The sequence below is a fragment of the Pangasianodon hypophthalmus genome, chromosome 25 (genome assembly GCF_027358585.1).
Source record: "Pangasianodon hypophthalmus isolate fPanHyp1 chromosome 25, fPanHyp1.pri, whole genome shotgun sequence".
Taxonomy (NCBI): Eukaryota; Metazoa; Chordata; class Actinopteri; order Siluriformes; family Pangasiidae; genus Pangasianodon; species Pangasianodon hypophthalmus.
This window is the reverse complement of record NC_069734.1, coordinates 10,518,721-10,537,758: the sequence shown is the minus strand read 5'-3', so window position 1 is coordinate 10,537,758 and position 19,038 is coordinate 10,518,721. Positions and strand designations below refer to the sequence as shown.

The 19,038-nt window shown below is 39.3% G+C and overlaps 2 protein-coding genes across 6 annotated transcripts in view; one reads left to right on the top strand and one right to left on the bottom strand.

Moving 5' to 3' along the window:
* Positions 1 to 11,172, top strand: part of tp53bp1 (tumor protein p53 binding protein, 1) — a 21,806-nt gene extending 10,634 nt beyond the window's left edge. For 3 of the 4 annotated variants that reach the window (XM_053229440.1, XM_053229439.1, XM_034299563.2), the window contains exons 15-29: positions 60 to 126; positions 966 to 1,055; positions 2,310 to 2,580; positions 2,688 to 2,747; positions 4,110 to 4,259; positions 4,381 to 4,601; positions 5,103 to 5,234; positions 5,836 to 6,203; positions 6,324 to 6,515; positions 6,692 to 6,865; positions 7,994 to 8,182; positions 8,276 to 8,370; positions 8,467 to 8,663; positions 10,632 to 10,768; positions 10,876 to 11,172. In XM_053229440.1, the coding sequence (XP_053085415.1) occupies positions 60 to 126; positions 966 to 1,055; positions 2,310 to 2,580; positions 2,688 to 2,747; positions 4,110 to 4,259; positions 4,381 to 4,601; positions 5,103 to 5,234; positions 5,836 to 6,203; positions 6,324 to 6,515; positions 6,692 to 6,865; positions 7,994 to 8,182; positions 8,276 to 8,370; positions 8,467 to 8,663; positions 10,632 to 10,768; positions 10,876 to 11,060 (2,528 nt within the window). In that variant the 3' untranslated portion in view covers positions 11,061 to 11,172. The remainder of the gene's footprint in view (positions 1 to 59; positions 127 to 965; positions 1,056 to 2,309; positions 2,581 to 2,687; positions 2,748 to 4,109; positions 4,260 to 4,380; positions 4,602 to 5,102; positions 5,235 to 5,835; positions 6,204 to 6,323; positions 6,516 to 6,691; positions 6,866 to 7,993; positions 8,183 to 8,275; positions 8,371 to 8,466; positions 8,664 to 10,631; positions 10,769 to 10,875) is intronic. The other variant, XM_053229441.1, reaches the window with a different exon arrangement.
* On the bottom strand, positions 11,152 to 19,038 carry tubgcp4 (tubulin, gamma complex associated protein 4). Of its 2 annotated transcripts, XM_026937525.3 has the most exons (18): positions 18,845 to 19,038; positions 18,393 to 18,521; positions 17,922 to 18,044; positions 17,759 to 17,812; positions 17,603 to 17,659; positions 17,429 to 17,508; positions 16,965 to 17,166; positions 15,847 to 16,012; positions 15,633 to 15,757; positions 15,490 to 15,540; positions 15,027 to 15,132; positions 14,765 to 14,872; positions 13,830 to 13,974; positions 13,433 to 13,610; positions 13,209 to 13,343; positions 12,902 to 13,018; positions 11,487 to 11,626; positions 11,152 to 11,397 (listed from the first exon to the last, which is right to left on the bottom strand). In XM_026937525.3, the coding sequence occupies exons 1-18, from the start codon at positions 18,920 to 18,922 to the stop codon at positions 11,385 to 11,387; spliced, it is 2,007 nt and encodes a 668-aa protein (XP_026793326.1). In that variant the 5' UTR covers positions 18,923 to 19,038; the 3' UTR covers positions 11,152 to 11,384. The 2 variants fall into 2 exon arrangements, with proteins under 2 accessions (XP_026793326.1, XP_053085417.1); XM_053229442.1 differs by lacking the exons at positions 11,152 to 11,397; positions 11,487 to 11,626 and adding an exon at positions 11,644 to 12,391.

The window sequence follows — 19,038 nt, the reverse complement described above, 5'->3', positions numbered from 1 at the left end:
AAATTGGCTTTATTGTAGCCACTATTCACAATTGCTGACTTTTGCAAATGCCTCACCAGAACCGTCCTTATCAGATGAGGAAGGCTCCGTTTCCAAGGCTACCGCTGTTGCCAAGGCTGTTACCAGGTAACGTCTGGTGGTTGCTATGTGAGAAAGATCATTTTGTGTGTGTGTGGTTTGTGTGTGTGTGTGTGTGTGTGTGTGTGTGTGTGTGTGTGAGGTTGGATGCCATTTTTCCACCCTCCTAGCTGCTGATTCATGATCACTTACATTTATGGCTCATTTCTGAAAAAAGATCTTGATTATTCCTGCACAGCCTGTGGTGGTAACTTTTGGAAGGTTCATGATTGACAAAAAAAACACCAACAGGGAATACAGGGAAAAAAAAAAAAAAAAAAAAAAAAAAGATCTTGATTGAATATACATATACTGTCAACTATAGAATTACTGGCACTCTTTAGAAGAAGCAAAAATGTTTTCTAATATTCTAATAATATTTACTTCTGACAATTATTCTCATATTTTTTAAAATTATATAATGTCTCCGATATGTAGCAAAAGTATTGGCACCCACAACCTGTTTCGACTAAAAGGATGTTTCATTTCCTGCCTTTGTGAGGGTGGGACTATATTTAAATGATTGTTGCCTTTGATATATCTTTCCTCCCTTACGTTATCCGTCAAGGGGCTAGGCATTCAACTAAAAGGCTTTCAAAACAAAAGAGACAGATGGTTGTTGGTCGTCACAAGTCAGATAATGCATATAAAATACTTCAATATAAACACATTTACTGCGTTTCAGGGACTTTTCCTTTCATCGCTGCAAATTCAAAAACATCGAGCCCAATGTTCTGCTAAACAAAATGTACTACTTAAGTAAACTCTATTTATAGTTCAAATCTTTGTATGACCGTTTTATTGTGTAATTAACTCTACTTTTGTTTGCTCTGTGTCCATTATCTCAGCCCTCAGTCCATCTTCACTCGGGTTCGTGAGGTTCACAGGCAGCTACAGGTGGAGGAGGAAGAGAAGGAACCCAGCGATCTGTCACTCAGGTGCTGCTGCTCTCCTGCGCACAAATGTCACCAATTCTATTTTTTTTTAAATCACATCAGCACACTTCAGGCATTTTACAGAAGAACTGACATTAATGCTGCAACACTGTTTATGTACTGATGATGTGTTGTATTGTATAAGGCATGTGGATATAAAAAGCTACAGGTTTTCTTTGTGATCCTCTTCCTAATGTCTGGAGTATGCCTGACCTTGGGAGTTTTTGTGCGGGCTATAAATAGAGCTCCCTTGGTTCAGGGTATTTTTGGAGACCATTAAATTGGTTTCACAGTGCCCTGTTTGCTTAGAGTGATGGTATGCAGTGAAGTGGTGTGTGCCCTACTTACACCATCTGAAGTGCCTTGAGGAGGCTATTCTGGGTTCTAAGTCTGTAGACAAACGTGGAAAAGGGAAGATGCGATTCTAGTTTTTGGACTATTAATAGGTATTTTCAACAACAAGTCCTCTTTTCTAATCTCCCATCAGTCGAGCCACTTCTCTTAAGCATGTGAAAAACATTGGACAGTGCTGGTGAACAGATTTTCTTCTTCAGGATTGGTCAGTTTGAGGTTCAGAGATAGTGTTTTGTTTCCACAGTCTGGCTAATCATTTTGTAATGACTAGTAATAAATAGTGTAATCAGGGTAGTGGGGGTAGAAAAGGAGTTTGGATTAGTAATGGGATTCAGGTTACCTGTTGAACTTTGCAATCTTTTGAACTGTCCATTTCAGTCGTATGTCAAATTATACAATCAATTGTACGATTTGAGCAATCTCAAACCTACACACTGGACTAAACCAGCTAACAGGCTTTATTCAGGCTGTTTTTAGTACGATATGTAGTGTATTATTACAATTTTATGACAAGCATTACATTATTACATAGAAGGTACACAATGTTTGATTCAAATGAAAAAACTGTTTCAGAAGAACAGTTACTTCATGAGACATCATTAACGACATCACTAGGTTTGATTGCAGGATTTCCAGTTTGCATATCCATGCATATTTATAGATCCTTGTGTTCTATTTGAGGGGTTAATGTGTAGAGACGTTCTTGGGCCCTCTTAATACTTACCTCGGCATTTAGAAAATATCGTTCACTTTGTGATTCAACAGAATATTTTTAATAGTGTAAAATTCTAAGTTCAGTATTAAACATGTAAATACTAGCCTGTTTTAAACATTAATAACATATTGAAGCAATGTAACGCTTGCCCACCTGCCATTATCTCTTTTTCTCCCCTGAACTACTAGACCTCTAAGCCAACCTGACCTCCCTAACAGTGAGAACCCTGATCCGCCTCCCAAAGCAGTAGGTAATGGTACGCCAGAGCAGATATTACAGCAAACCAACGGCACTGCCATGCACTCAGACCCCCTGGCTGAGGTGCAGTCCCCCCCAGCTAATGAACATGAAGCTCCCAGCACTTCTGGACACGCACCTCGCAAGTCACTCATCGGCCAGAGAGCTGTGTCTCAGCAAACCAGCGTGGACTTGTCCTCGGCAGCAAGTCCTCTCAGCAAAGTAAGACATTCAGCATAGAATAAAAGTTGTATTAGGAGGGAAATGATTACTAGAGCTAAAACAGTGTTCTGTTTCTTTTTTTTTTTTTTCCCATGTTTCTTCATCAGAGAGCAGTATCACAACAGACCAGCTTTGATGCCTCTGGACCACATCTCCCATCAGGCAGGGTAAGAGACTTCACTACTGATTAATATGATCAGATAATCAGCTCTTCTCAATTAATTCTGCTGATTATTATGATTATATATGCACTACATTAGTCACATACTAAATTGCCATTTGCTTAATAGACAGTGCTTAAAATGGTAAAGAATAAGTGCTGGTACTTTTGGTGTGTTAATCAAACCATACTGTATATTACTTTTAATAAAGAAGACTGAGTTATGAAGAAAAATACTGTTCAGTTATCTTCAAAATATTCAAAAATATTCAGATATTCATGATTTCCAGTTGACTGCTCCCCTTTTTGTTATATTTGTCAAGATATGTTTGAGTATTTGACTCTCATTCTGTGTTTTGTCATCTTCTGGCTTCATTCAGGCCAGTTTACACCAAACTTTTTTTTTTTTTTTTTGATCACGCACAGCCGTTACTCTTTTAACAAGCGCTTCAGTACACACCAACTGCATTGGATGTGTTTAAAGTGTAAGCTATTAGGTCACACTGTTTGTTGCTATTTCTGTTTTTTCCGCTCACACCTAAGTAAAGTGTAAACTTTCTGTTCTCTGTGAATTTATCTTCCACTTAGTTTGGTTGTGAAACCAGAATAAACTGTTAATATTAGCTTGAATAGTCCTTTTGGTTTTGTGGCTAGGTATGGGTAAAGAAAAAAAAATTCGGTACTCAAAAGAGCGAAACCTAGAAGTTCTGATACTGTTAGTACCAGTCAACGTCTAGCACTGGAAATGGAATAAAAAAGATCAGTTTATAAAATTGGAATTTCACCCATTTTTTTTCAGTAAATGATTCTAATGTTATGTTACAGGAACAGTGTGGCCAAAAAAGGAAATTTACCCAATTTTCACTTTAGGGTCCCTGGAGGACTAGTGGTTAGGCCACAGTGCTCTCACCGCCGTGGCCGGGTTCAATTCCCGGCTAGGGAACCCACCCTAGCCACTGGCATTGCATGCGACAGTACAATCCCAGTGCTGGTCCCAAGCCCGGATAAAATTGGGGAGGGTTGTGTCAGGAAGGGCATCCGGCGTAAAAACTGTGCCAAATAAAATATCCGGACTAAACCAAAATAAACTGTTATTAGCTTGATAGTCCTTTTGGTTTTGTGGCTAGGCATGGGTCAACGGACCCATGGACCAGTGACCACTAACGGGTTCAGCTGAATGAAGAACAACAACACCACAATTTTCACTTTACCCAAAATGTTGGGCCAAAATTTAAAATAATTGTTAAAAGCATAGTGCATGTGTCACTATGATTATCTACGATGACCAAGTGTTATTAACAAAACTGTACAAAAAAAGCTACCAGTTAAATGGCAACGCTGATGTGCTCTCTTGTATTTCTTTTTTTAGGGGGAACCAGTCACTCCAACCCGCTCACAGTCAGGCCCTTCTCACCGCAGACATGTCCGCACCATCCAAGAAGTGCGCACTACCATCACTCGCATTATTACCGACGTGTACTACGAAGACGGCAGGGAGGTGGACCGTAAGGTCGTTGAGGTGAGGCACTCCTCAATGCATCCCGTAGGGAGCTTCAGGAGTGAGATTAGAGAATGTATCAGGAGCTGACTTAAATTCAAAAAGATGCTCTTTAATGGTAATTTATCTGTTTCTTCTCCAGGAGTCTGAGGAGCCAGTGGTGGATCGCTGCGTCATGGACAGCGATATCTCTCCCTCACGTACAGGAAGCTCCATGACCTCAGGAGACCTGGCTGATGTGAGTTCGCTTTCATCTAAAGCTGCGTCCCACTTCAGCTCCAGCGGGACCAGCAGTGGAGGTCCAGCTCCCAGCAGGATCACTGACTTTGTCATGCCTCCCAGCCGTGGAGCAAAGACTGGCAGGTGAGTCGCTGTTGAGTCTATCCTGTGGCCTCTGCATGACTCCTTCCTAACACTAATACTATTCACTACTACTATACCTTTCTACTGAATGTTGCGTACATGCCCTGGATATAATTATGTATAATATATACAGCTACTCAAGTTCATTTTTGCCTCAGATGAGAGATTAATTAACAGGCAAAGTGGCACATTTTTTGTCTTACTATTAGAATTGGGAGTGCTAAAAGAATTACATCAGTTCCTTTTTCATTTTGATATTTTAATGGACATCTCTAAGCATGTATGCAGCTGTCAGTAGCACTTAACTCTTCCCGTCACACACACACACACACACATACACTGTGTAAACACATGACTTCAAGAGAACACTCATGGCCTGTACAGCTACTTCCCCACTGCTGCTACTACACACTTGCTGGCTGAGGGCGCGTCTGTTGACCGCTCCGTGTGTGTGTGTGTGTGTGTGTGTGTGTGTGTGTGTGTGTGTGTGTGTGTTCTCAGCCCCAGGCGAGGGGTTAGACAGGCAGTGGGGTCAGAGCTAACAGGTGTTTGGGGTTCTCCGTCCACTGCCCCGCTGAGCCCCAGAGGCCACGGGCGTCGAGGAAGACCCCCCTCACGTGGTCCACCGTCCAGGTGAGGGCTCACAGACCTGTTTCGTACATGATACTATCCTTAAAACCTGATGGGAATGGTAGAATTTCATCCAAATGTTTTGCAAATATTAAGTGAAAATAAAGGAACTGCTGAAATGCTTAAAAACAAGTAATGTTTTAATCTAAATTTTCTATTTGTTAATATCAAATGGTATACCAAAATGAAAATTCATGGAAATTATGAAAAATGAAAATTATTTATAATAAATTAAGTAAATAACATATTTTAAAATATACTTTGTCATGTTTGTAAATGATAATCTTAACTTTTTAACTTTAGTCAGCTGTAAAAAAAAAAAAAAAAAAAAAAAAAGACATGGTGATTTTTTTTTTATTATTATTTATTTATTTATTTTTTTAAATCTGGTGTTTCAATTAAACTTTCCTTATGTGTAAACAAAATATTTACATAAACATGTGGATGGAAACTCCTACTCTTAACATCTTTGAAGTTAGTACCCTTTCCTTCAAATTCTTACTAACCTTTCTGTCTCCAAAAACCTCTTAGTAGTAAGCTAAATGTGTCACCACTGCCTTTATGACTGTCTCTCTCGCCGATTGTTGCTGCTGCTCTCACTCAGAGGTGGAAGGTCAGCACAGAGAGGAGGCGCTCATGGCCTGGCCATGTCTTCGTCAGAAGATGAGCACCTCACTCGTCCAAATGTCCGCGTCCCCTCAAGCCGTTTGGACGCACTGAACACCACGTCCCCTGAGAACAGTGCAGGGAGCAGCAGCAGCTTCATCGGACTGCGCGTGATGGCCAAGTGGTCATCCAATTCATTTTTCTACTCGGGGACCATCACCCAGGACCTGGGAGAGAACCGCTTCCGGCTACTGTTCGACGACAATCAGGAGTGTGAGGCACAGGGGAAGGACATCCTGCTGTGTGATCCCATTCCGCTGGAGACGGAGGTCACGGCACTGACTGAGGAGGAGTATTTTAACACAGGTAAGAGGCTTGGAGGATTTAGTCACAAATCATTTATCCATGTACCCTGTGTTTCCTGCAAGTACTATTAAAAAAGCAGTGAAGGCTAAGCATTTGTGTGTGTATGTGTTTTGCTGACAGGTATAGTGAAGGCATATAAGCGTCAAGGTGCCGAGTTGCTGTACTGCATAGAGAAAGATGGCCAGAGCACGTGGTACAGCAGGACTGCGGTGATTCTCACCATGGAGCAGGGCAACCGCCTGAGGGAACAATATGGCCTCGGGCCTTACGAACCCTCCACTCCTCAGAACATGGCATCTGATATCAGCCTCGGTGTGTCCCACTGCCCTTCTCATAGTTCTTTCCCCTACTTTTGAAGACAAGCAGTTAATTGAGCATGATATCTTTGGGGGAAAGAGAGAGAGAGAGAGAGAAAACATGAATTACTGCTGTTAATGTTTGATGGTTAAGGAGCCCATGTGTGCTAACAGTTCATGATCTCCCTGTAGATAACCTTGTAGAAGGAAAGCGGAGGCGTCGAGGAAACGGGACTGGGCCTGGAACGCCGAACAGCAGCTCCACAAACAGCCCAAGAACCCCAGCGAAACGGAAACTTGCAAGCTCCACAGAGGACGAGAGGACACCAGCAAAGAGAGGACGCAGAGGGGGTGGGGCCAGAGCGGGTACGGATGCGTGCACAATCCGGACAGAGATTAATGACGTGCAGCTACAGCAGAACATCCCGAACTGAGGACATTTTTGAGCTCCTGTTTTTAACATGCTTTTAATAATGGCTTCATGAATTTATCCATGTTATCAATTGCATTAATCTTATTATGATGTAAGACATTCTGCATTTTAAACTCATTTTCAAAATATGCATTAGGTTTTAATTGCCTTTTTTTTTTAAATATATTTTAGAAACACATATACCCTGGTTTGGTATCTTACTGTTTTAACAAACCTTAGAAATTTTACATAAATTTGTGATTTTCAAGCCATTTACAAACATGAATCAAGATCCCGTTCTTTGAGTTTTAATGAGCAGCAGATCCAGCTCTCTTATGGATGGTATGTAGATTTTGGGTGCACTTGGAAAGGCAGGTGGAATTGGTGCGTGTGTGTCCGCTCACAGGGTGGTGGTTCATTTTATTTTGCATGTTTCTCTGCAAATGAATAGCTCTAAATATGGTGTGTGGGTTTCTAGCGTTTAAAGAAATGGTTTGGCAAAAAAAAAAAAAAAAAAAATCGAATTTACACAATTTTCTTCTTGCCCTAAATGTAGTTTTGTGTTTGACGTTTGCTTCTTGTAATATAGCTATGAAGCTATTACAACGAGTAAATGATGTCTGTCTCATCCAAAATCTATTCCAAAAAATACATGCTCAAATCTTTATACACAACACTGATAAGTTTTATATGGAACAATATTAGTGATTAATGATATGTCTTTCTTCCTGAAGTTTGAATCTTAGTCATTTGAATTCTATTATATAATCCCAGTTAAGCTTAGATTATTTATTTCTGCTAAATTATTTATTAAAAATGATATTACATAGCTTCCATAATGGTGCTTGAACAAGTCTATGAAGACTTGGGCATGGATTTATAAAAAAATGTTAGGTGAGAGAGACCTCTATTACTTGTTAGCTACATTAGCTTTGAAACTAGAGCAAAACTTATGACGCGAAAGTCAGACACCTTTTAAGATAAGTAGAAAATTGTGTAATTACATTTTCCTCTGGTCCAATGCTTTATCCTTTATTAATATAATCACACTGTGTATCTTCTATATTAATATGTGGGTTTAGGTTTGAGAATGGCTCCATGTGATACCTCTGGGAGCGGAGCTGAGCTGCCGTCTGACCCCAGTGACCTGCTGGTGACCCACGGCCCTCTTCCTGAGAGCACGTCTCTCTTCATGGGCTTTGTCTTCATGCTAACTGCATCCTCTGACAACGACAGGAAGTCCAACCAGACTACCAGCGATGGAGAGGAAGGTGAGAAAAGAGGCTTCTAATCACAACTTGAACTCTTATTATTTCAAGCTGTGGATAGATTGTCAGACTCTCCTGTTTCCTTTCTGTCATTAGAATACGTGCCAACAGCTCCATATAACAAGCAGTACACCGAGAGGCAGTTAGAGGCTGGTGGAGGAATGATCCTGCCTGAATTTAATGAAGAACAGGTAAGACCTCATTTTTGACCTTTAGCAGTTTGAATTATTTCTGCAGCACTTGAGGTCTCTGAAGTCTAAAGCTTCCTGTGTGTTCTGTCTGTTCAGTGTAAAGCAGCGTATCAGAGCCTGTTGATCGCTGATAAGCATTGCCGCACGCAGACGTACCTGCTGTGTGTGGCAGGTGGAGTTCCCTGTGTGTCTCAGATCTGGGTGCGAGACTGCTGTCAAGAGAAGAAGCTGATGAACTACAGGAACTACTTGCTCCCTGCTGGAGTGGGGCCTGAGAAACGAATCATAGAATGGTAATTCAGGGCTTCCACATGTCCTGGAAGGTTATACACTAGTTTTTTCAGAAAATTGAATTTGGATCGTGGTAGGTGATATGACCAAAATACCATTATACTTAAAGAAAGATTTCTGTGATAAATGACATGCATCACAATATATAGGTTTGCTAAGAAACCGTGCCAGTAAAACAGCAGCGATGCTTTTTTTTAAAAAAGTAAATCCATCAAGGATATGTTCATTAATTAACACTCAATTTTAACATCAAATCAGCTGCATCCTTCAGAGTTTGTAATATAAAAGGCATTTCAAGAAAATGTAATGGGACATAATTTATTGTGTTATTGTTATAGCATATTGCACAGGTCTAAATGTATTAATAAGGCTCTGGCAAATTGTAAAGTTTGTCTGTTAGGTCATATATTCATTATTTTAGCATCATTTTCTCCTCTGGCAACATTGCATACTACAGTAGTGTGCAAAAGTCGTAGACACCCTATTTTTTTTTGGTACAAACTTTGCTTTTTGTTTCTATTTTTATTTTATGACTTATACAATATCGAGTCAGTACAAAAACATTTTAGAATTCCAAACATTAATTAATTTTCCAGCACAAAATTAAATGTTACAGAAAAACTTTTGTATGTCAGTAAAAAAAAAAAGCGTCATGTTATATAAGACACTTTTTAGACAAAAAAAAGCAATAATGAAGGCTGCTGGGTTTTGCTGCAGAAATAAGAAGCAAGTGCGACAGTCCAAGTCTCCAGAAGAACTGTGGCTGGTTCTGTAATATGCTCAGTAAAACTTACAGCTCATTTCCTTATAAAACTGCACAAATTCTACCTGAGACTACTATTTTTATTTATTTATTTTTATAAGCAAAGGGTTGTCCCACCAAATGTTGACTTTTTCATTTATTACTGTTCACTGCTCTCTGTAGTATTTTGTTTAATGTAAAAATGTTTAATTTCATTATTTTTGAAGGCATCTTTGCTCTAAGCATTTCTTTTCATGTGCCAAAGACTTTTGCACAGTAATGTATACCTTATATATCTAAAATATCTAAAATCGGAGGAAAAGGGTCTCCCTCTTCATCAGGGGTCTCCAGTCTTATTACCAATTGCGTTCATGACACAGTAGATTTGCTTTAGTACTGCCCACAAAACACCATAAAAGCTCACAGAGAGCTGAAACAAGCTGAAAAATGATAAATAAATGTTGAAACAGTGCCTTCTAAACACGATGTGCGCTAAATATTCCAGTAATGCCATTGCAATGCATTAGCTGTCACAGACACAAACACTTCCTCCTTTTAGAGGGTGCCATTTCTTTTGTTCTAATTGAATGGATTGCATTCTTTCAAAACATTCATATGAAACTACTGATTTCATTACATTTATATCTACAATAACTCATTGCCAATTATACAATTTAAAGCCAAGTAATCAGGGTTCACATTAGCGAGTCTCCTTTATAGAAGTAAAGTGACAGGAGCACTAATAGGATACAAACATTTTTCCAAACTAACTGGATTTTCATGAATACCACATTTCTTGTGTAAATGATTTACAGATACATTTGTTTGTGTCCACCTTGATAAATGAGGCTCAGTGGTCATATTCTGCATGGTTCTTAGATACAGAGAGGAGTGTTTTAATCCAGCTGCTGGGATCTAACAGCATTCAGTACTTCTGTATACTTCAGTCCATACATTTCAGTAAAACTCGTGATGAATTGATAGCTGGTAAAGCACTGGGTGGTGTGTATTAGTCAGTAAAGTATCTTTTCTTTTTTAGTGATTGTATTATTACTTTAATGTTAAGGTTGTCACAGGTACGTCGTCATATGTCCTTCCATGAGCAACTGCTGTCATGTATGGAATTAATTTCCTAAAAAGAAATTAATTTCGTAGGAACCCTGTGACTGATTGTAAGATATTACATCCCAATTCAGAATGATTTAAAAAATGTTTTGTTTTCCCACAGGCATGCACGCTGTAACCCTTTCAAAGCTTTGAAGGTGCTGCTGGTTTCAGAAGATCGTGTGGATTTATGGACTTCCTTGCTCACCATGTGTGGTGCTGCAAAGGTCCAGCAACATAAAATAAGCAACAACAGTTCTGGTAGGTTCTGGGAAGTGGATATTAAGTGGATATTAAGTCAACCTGAAGACATGATTTGACTTGTGAAGCTTTACATTTACAGTTGTTTCCTTTGTCCTGGTTTGTAGAAGTTTCAGCAGAGGGGTTAGACTTAGTGGTGTCTGCGTCTCCGTGTCCTGCAGAGGTGCTGAAGTGTGCGATGGCCACAAACACTCCTGTGGTGTCTCTGGAGTGGCTGGTTCAGTGTGTGATCTGTGGAGAACGTCTGGCCTACGACAGTCAGCCTGAGTATCATCATGATTACTCTTCTTAGGCTCTGTCTCTTCTGTATTTTTTTAACGTCCTGTACTGTTTTAGCATTTGCCTGCTTTTACTGTATATAGTTTTAAAACTGTTTTTGACATAATAAACTGTGTGTCTCCTTTTTTCTTGGGTTTATTTTTATAATTCAGTATTTACAAGTATAACACAACTTTAGTTTCAGAAATGTCATACACACAGAAGACAAGCCAACATAAATATCAGAAGGTAGACACCATGTGTGTTAATACAAATGTAAAATCGTATTACGCAATATGATGACGTCAGGGCATATTTACACGTTGTAGGTTGAGGTAATGCATCCTCCAGTTCTGTCTCAGAGCCCAAAACTGCCAGACAAAAAGAAATACAACTTACAATTACAATTGCTGTAATTACCAAACAATGTGACAAACTATTTGAGCTTCACCACACATACCTTCCCAGCGTGCCTCCTGACTGAGTGTAGTATTTGTTATAGTCCAGACGCAGTAGTAGCTGAGCCAGATCTGAATTGATTTGGTGGTTACGCACACTGGAGAGGATCTTGAAGAGCAGGAATGACTGGCGGCTAAAACCCTGTTCAAACAGCAGCATGGCTCATATTACAAAATTCAGAATTACAGTTAGGCTATAATTTAGGAGCCTAGTTTCTGAAACCACTGCTTCAATTAGTGATGCAGTAATAATGGGCCAAAATCAAAGTTCAAAACATGGTGGAGGACAATACATTGAAAACTAAGTGCCTGATTTTTCTAAATTTAAATTTCCTTTTTTATGGGGATACATAGCTGGGGTCCCAATTCTTTACAGGGTCCACACACCAGACACTCTCCAGCCAGCCCACACAAACATGCTTCTATTTAAGCCTCCATTTCTAAGCCTCCATTACGCAGCCCTCACTGTGTTGAGGATTACAGACTTTGTTTGCTCTGCCTCTATTTATATTCATCCTATATACATAAACATGCCCACTATACTGCAGAGCTGTTGCGCTTCCCTCTGTAATTTCTGGATCAACAGGTTGTGCTCTTGAGATGCTGTTAGTGGATTTATCTGTATAAAAATCAATCACAATCAAGCAGGCTTGTTGTGAAATTAAAAATGGGCAGTTTATTTAAAATAGCTATCTATTTTAGTTTATTTATTTATAAAATGCATGCTCGTAGGTTCATCTCTTTAGTAGCACTACTGAGGTAATTACAAGCTGATTTGAGATACGACTCAGTTGGAATAACCTAATATAGACGAGGGTGGATGGGTGATTTCTAGAGATCTGCATTTGTTCAGGCACTTATCTAAAGGAAAAACAAGTGACTTGCCTGTTGTACAACTGCAAATGACCTAAAAAAAAAATAATTAGGCAAGCATGATGTCACTGGAGTTGACTTTCAGACAACCATATCTAATTTTTATTTGCAATGGTACATTTTAATATGTTGCGGTATTAACGCTAAGGTGTGATTTTTTTTTTTAATTAAAATGAAAACATATGGTTTTTGAATTAGGGGGAAAAATATTGTACAGCAATGCTTTACCAGGCAGTCACATTAAGAGCTAAAGGTGGCTGACGGTAGCTAAAAGACAAGCTCTTGCCCTTTCATTTGGTACACAGCCACGCTGATGTGTACAATAAATTATTTTATTCTCATAACACTTCTATAATACTGAGAAATCACAAGTCACAAATACAGGGGCCGTGTTCCAAACAGTATACTACTTTTCAGTCAACTTCACAGTCAACTTTTCAGCAAATTTACTCCTAACATTTCTTGCTGAAGTTTTCCATTGCCCAAAATTTTCAGTGCATTCCTAACTTCAATGTGAATACAATAACAGACTGAGTGGACTGACCTTCACCATAATGTCCAGCTGAGCTGCTCCTCTCTCGTCCAGTGGCCCCAGGTTCTGACTCACCAGCAAGCAGAAATTGTGACAGAGATCCAGAATCTCATTCAAACAATGAAACACCTAGGAAAGTCAGTTTTAGGGATTTAAAAAAAAAAAAAAAGACAAGAAAAAGACATATGAATGGGGATTAACTCTCTGAAGTGGCAGGTCCAGACTTCTATTCCTCACACTCATAATCAGTTTCACTGTATTATACTGAATAATAATATGTTTAAGAGGTTAATAAATCTGAGAAGCTTTTCAGACGTACTGGCTTGAGAAGGATGAAGGACTGGGCTAAGAGATTACTAAGGAAATGGTCATGAGCCAGACGAATGCTCTCAAAGTCTCGTGTCGAGTTGATCTGCTGCAAAAGCTGCGAAAACTGTGACTCCAAGACATCCACCTGAGTGGGATATGAATTGTAGAAATGATGGTCAGTGCTGAAAACCAGTTGTAAAATATAGAAATGATTTTACTCGGGTAGCACAGTACCTGTAGGTAATACTGCAGGTTATCTACAAGGAAGGCCATGTGGTTGCGCAGCCTCCATTTGACTGCGTCAGTCTTGTTAGACTTTAAGTGTTTGCGCTGCATCTGCAGGGCCCAGCAGTGCTGCAGCTCTGACTGCACCCGGCGCACGCTGAGCAGGTATCGAAACACTACGTTATACCTAAAGAGCAGTAGAAATACAATCGAATGAACAGATGAAATGAAACAAATTCAAAACATGAAACACAGACATCTCCAGGTTTGGTCCTGTATGGCCACAGTTTGTGAATTCAGTCTTAGCTGAATCAGAGCTGTTTTAGCAGGAAATTCACCAAACTATGATGTGCTCTGGACATAGTGAAACAATGCCATGCACCCCACACATTACTGAGTGATTTACTTTTCCAACACAGCAGGAGTGAAGAGAATGTGCAGGGGCCACTGCACTTTATAGGCCAGTCCCAGTGCGGCCCAGCCTGTTGAAGGAGGCTCTCGAGGAGAAGAATCCTGAGGAGGCGTGGTGCCTTCTCGAGTCCCAGACGCCTCTGTGAACACAGACATAACGTCTGCATTAAAAGAATGCACTTAACGCTGATTAACTTTGCAGTTTATAGACAGGGTGTATGTGGGTCCTCAAAGAGTTAAATAAATGGTCAAAAATTCAAATGAACTTGGTGTTACATTTCAGGCTACAGAACACTCTTGATCTGGTGTCATTTGAATTTTTATACAGTTGAGTGAAAAATTTTACAGACCTTTAGGACAAAATTCATTCAAATCATTTTAACAAAGAGGTTTCATCTTCATTATCACAAGTAACAAAATTGGGTATATGGTACGATATTTAAAAAAGAAAAAATCAAAACTACATTAGACGACATCATATTCTACTCCCACTGTAAAATACCAGGTCATTTGCATGAGGCAGGGGCGTCTGTTACTCTAACAATGACTTCATTTGCTTTTATTCAAACAAACGCCATGCAAAGGCTGCTGGGATACTGCAACAAGTTTAGCTTTATCTTGTACCAGCAATTAAAGAACTAAAGCTTCCATTTATACTAGATGACAATTTATAATACGATCACTACCTCCCCAAATGATTAAAAAAAAATTACTAATTCGCTCTAAGAAATCTAATCTGACTTATATTAGAAATATTAGACTGCCACCACTAAGTGGTGCTATATGCCTTTAACCAAACATCTGGAAAAATATGTGATTTAGAATAGCCCTTGCAACAGATTTTGCAAAAGTGTCGCTTAAATATTATAAAGCCAGCAGCTGTTCCACATGGACAATAAGCAAAAAATAGTCAGTGGTGGTGATGAGTACCTTTGTTGTCTTTCCCTTGATAGTCAACAGTAAGATGCAAGAGGGGTAACAGGTTGTCATCATCAAGCAGAACTTTGTGAGCAGCTTGCTGAAAGGCCACATTCACATCTGAAAAAATGTGTTGGAGTGATAACTAAATGACAGCAATGATCAATTCTAAATTATTATAATGAGATCTTTTTTTTGTCATAAATGATGATAACAAATCATAAATTAGCAGCACAATTTATGTGAGGTCCTGGCCAGCTCACGTCATACACACCGTGTTCTGTCACAGCTGATGGTGGGGTCTTAAGCATGTGCTGGGCAAGATCAATGAAGACTTGATACAGTTCACCTCGTCCCAACAAATAAAAATCCTTTATGATCTATGGGGAAAAACATCGATGTACAGCAATTAAAGGTAGACATGGTATTTAAAAAAAAAAAAAAAAAAAAAAAAAAAAAAAAATCATGTCACAATATTTAAAGACAATCCCATGACACACAGTTCATTACAATATACATGTCACATACACAAATACATTTTAAAAACTAATAATAACTATTAATAACCTGGTTATTAAGGTTTTGTTTATGCTGCTGTGAGTAACAGTGAAGTCGATCAAAGCTGATTACACCTGCAATATTTTACATTACAAAACGTTTACTATAGTTAAATTTATCGTTATATCAATTATCATTGCTTCTTAACATCACTGTTTATAACATATCCTCCTGTTTACCTTGAGTTGACCCAAAAGATCAGATTCTTCCACCATCAAAGTCCATAGATGCTAGAAGATGAAAAAGAGAGTGTTACTATGTGGTATTGTGACCATAAAAAAAAAAAAAAAAAAAAAAAAAAAAATTGTGCCTCATAACCAACCTCAGCAACTGTGCTTCGAATTCCATCGATTACATTCTCGAAGTCCACCAGGCTGAAAAGTGGCTGCTGTTTGAGTCTGTGGAGCTCTGAAGCAAACGTGTCCTCTTGGTGTTTCAGTATGGAACCTGCATTCGACAAATTAAAGCAGGTCAAGGATTATACTATATAAACCCGTATACAAAATCATGTATCACAAGTTCTAGTGTGGTCTTACCAGCTCTGGAGGGACTCTGGTTGTGGTTCTCAAACATTTGGACCGATTCCCCAACAAAGAGGATTTTTTCAGCTACTCGGACAGGAATGTATGAGGGAAGCATCTCGACACGCAGGGAGAACTGCTGCAGGGACGGAGCGAGCATGTTCTCCTCTTCAATCAGTCTCTACACAAGAAGAACATCAGAAAGCTCAGAATATCCAACAAGCCAAGAAAATACAATATTTTCAGCAAAATATTTCATATTTCTTTAGGCAAAAGGATTTGAACATTGATGTCAGTGCTGGGCTGGGGGTGTGTTTACATTCCCTGACATTTCACAATGAGACACTTCATCTCAACTATGTCGACTACAGGCACAGATTTTAACAGAAAGTTAGAAAAAAGTAACAGTGTTCAGTGTTAAGACAAAAAGGATTAAAATCACTGATGAAAAACAGGAAAATCTGAGATTGTTCCTCCATTATAGAAACAAGAATGTGCATAATTAAACAAATCTAATAATCTACCCACACGTAAACGTGCTTGCTACATTTTTCACTTAAACTGTACGACGACGCTGTTATGAGCTTTTAGATAAGCTGCAAGGACAAGTGTGTAAGGAAAGAATTATGTCAGGAAAACACCTTCATGTCAGGGGTATAAAGATTCAGCAATTCAAAACAGTGCACAGGTCTCAAGCTTTATCAAGCCACAGTGTCAGGAAAAATAGTGAGGCAACTGTAAATAAATACTGGTGTCTCTGTATACAAAATCACATGCACAGGTCTTTCATATTACTGATATAATGATATTTAGAACCAATCTCTCTTCCCCTCCATGTTTTTGTGTGCCTTTCAGGCCCAGTAAAGTAAGCGTGGCCTCTGTGCTGCTCAGGTCCAATAAAAGAAACACTACCCCCATTTCCAGAACTCTTTGTGGTGTGCACAGCAATGACTCTTACTTTATCTCCTTCTGTTGTGTTAAACCAGTATTATTGATATAAAATACTGAATCAACTTATCAGCAGTTTTCATACATTAGATTGTTAATCACGTATTTTGATGTGCATCATATCGTCTTGAAGGCATAGATATACAGCCCTATTTCATTTCAAGTGAAGCAGAGCAATTTCTCACCAAGTCTTGCAGCTCTCTAAGTTGTTTCCCACTCAGACCTCCAATGCCCAGGTCCTCCTCCTCTTCTTCCTGTGCTGCTGCGGCTCCTCCTGCGCTGGGGCCCTGCCTCACAAAGAACTCCTCACTCTGGTCCAGGAGCAGGCCATGCAGCATCCATGCAGCCAGCTGCTTATACATCACTCCGTGGCACACTGCAAGAATCCTGCTCAAGCAAAATGTTTGTTAGAAGATAACTCATTGAGTCAAACAGGAATCAACCAAAGATAATTTACACACCTTTTGTCTGTTTACATTTTTTTGACAGCATCAATCATGCCAAAAACATCCACTCAAAAATCAAGAGCTTCAGAAGTGAGTTCAGAAACCTCTAGTCTGAAATTAATCATGTCCACATTTTATTACAGTGTCCCAAAGCTATGACTGAAGGCAGTGTGTAATGATATTTGATTTTGTAAGACACACACTTTTCCAAGGCCATCCGAACAGGTGGCAGACCTCCACAGCTGTGCTTGTAAACAGTCTCCAGAATCTGACAGCCATGGATCTGATCAGAGCAAAAAAGAGGACGTTTAACATATTTAATTCACATACTCTTGTAATTATTTACATCAATGTGTAGAAAACACGAAGCCATGAACCTTTTGAGATTTGATGGTCTCCACAACAACCATTACGGAGGGGAACAGCAACTGAAACTGATAAGGAGGAAAGACCACAGGACAGAGTGTGTGTGATCAGATTTGTCATTTAGTTTAACAACTCTGAGTGGAGAGTTCAAACGCAGTGTTCACTACCTGTTCCAGCTTGTAGTTTACATGGGAAATGGAGAGATGTGGATCACCAAGAAACTGCAAAAACATTTAAAAGGATTGATTTCAGTCTTAGATGTGATACTCATATTAAAGATCAATGACATTTGAACAGTATATAATATTTTCCTGTCAGATCAGGTCACACCTCTTGTTCAAGATCTAGTAATGCTTGTCTGTAAGGCTGTAACATGGAATGCAGGCCAGTGCAGAAAGCCCTCAGGTATATCCCATGTAATCCACTTTGGCTCGGCTGGCTCGAATGGTGCTCCTGGATATAACAAATTAGAAATCAGAGACAGAGAAACGGCTCTTCATGTTGCATTTGAACTAGAGAAGTTCCAATCAGATACTGAGTATGGATTTCAGGCACATACTGGCTTGAAGGGTTAATTTTTTGATCCAATCCAGACATACTTATATACTGTTAATTCATGTAACCTTTAACAACATGCTGCTGATGTTTTGCATAATTTAACAAGAAGATTGTACAGAGTCAGTACAGAGACTTAGAGGATCAGATCAGTACCAAGTATAGATCTCTGATCTCAGTATAGTATTGAAAAAAGGGCTCTGTACATCCCTAGCTGGAATATATTGCTAATCAAATTGCTCCTACTTGTTGGTGGACATGGCCTGTGTGTTGCTCTATGAACTCTGTGAACCGCACATAGTCTGTGCCCATCTTACACAGCCGGTTCAGGACACTGGTTTCACTGGGATGGAGAAAGGGCAGATCCTGGGACACCTGCAACAAGCAACACACACTGATTCAACTCCAAGGGACTCCATGTTGGAAATATAGAGCACTATACAGAGTGTAAGAAACTTACATGGGGAACAACTGGGATTCAGCTATTGACTTAATTTAAAATATCTTTAGATAGGTAGCTAAAACGTTCATTTTCATGACAACTACACCATGCATGTCGACTGTTATTAAATTATTATTCTGCAACTCATTAAATTGTTTAGTACATTGTTAGTAAATTATTAATTAGCTAGCTACAGCTTGTGTGCATATCAGGTAATGAAAATTAGCATAACATTAGACTGTATAGCTATACATACCTGCAAACCATTTCGTTTATTCCATGTAATTATGGTACCAGGATACCCGCTTAAAGCAAGCAGCAACTCGTGAATCATCGTTACATCAGCCTTTAGTCCAGAAGATTTTACTAAAGACTTCCTAACAACAGTACATCCATTGAACCACTAACGTCTACCTATCATAAACGCCGCCAAATGTGCGTCGCATTCTG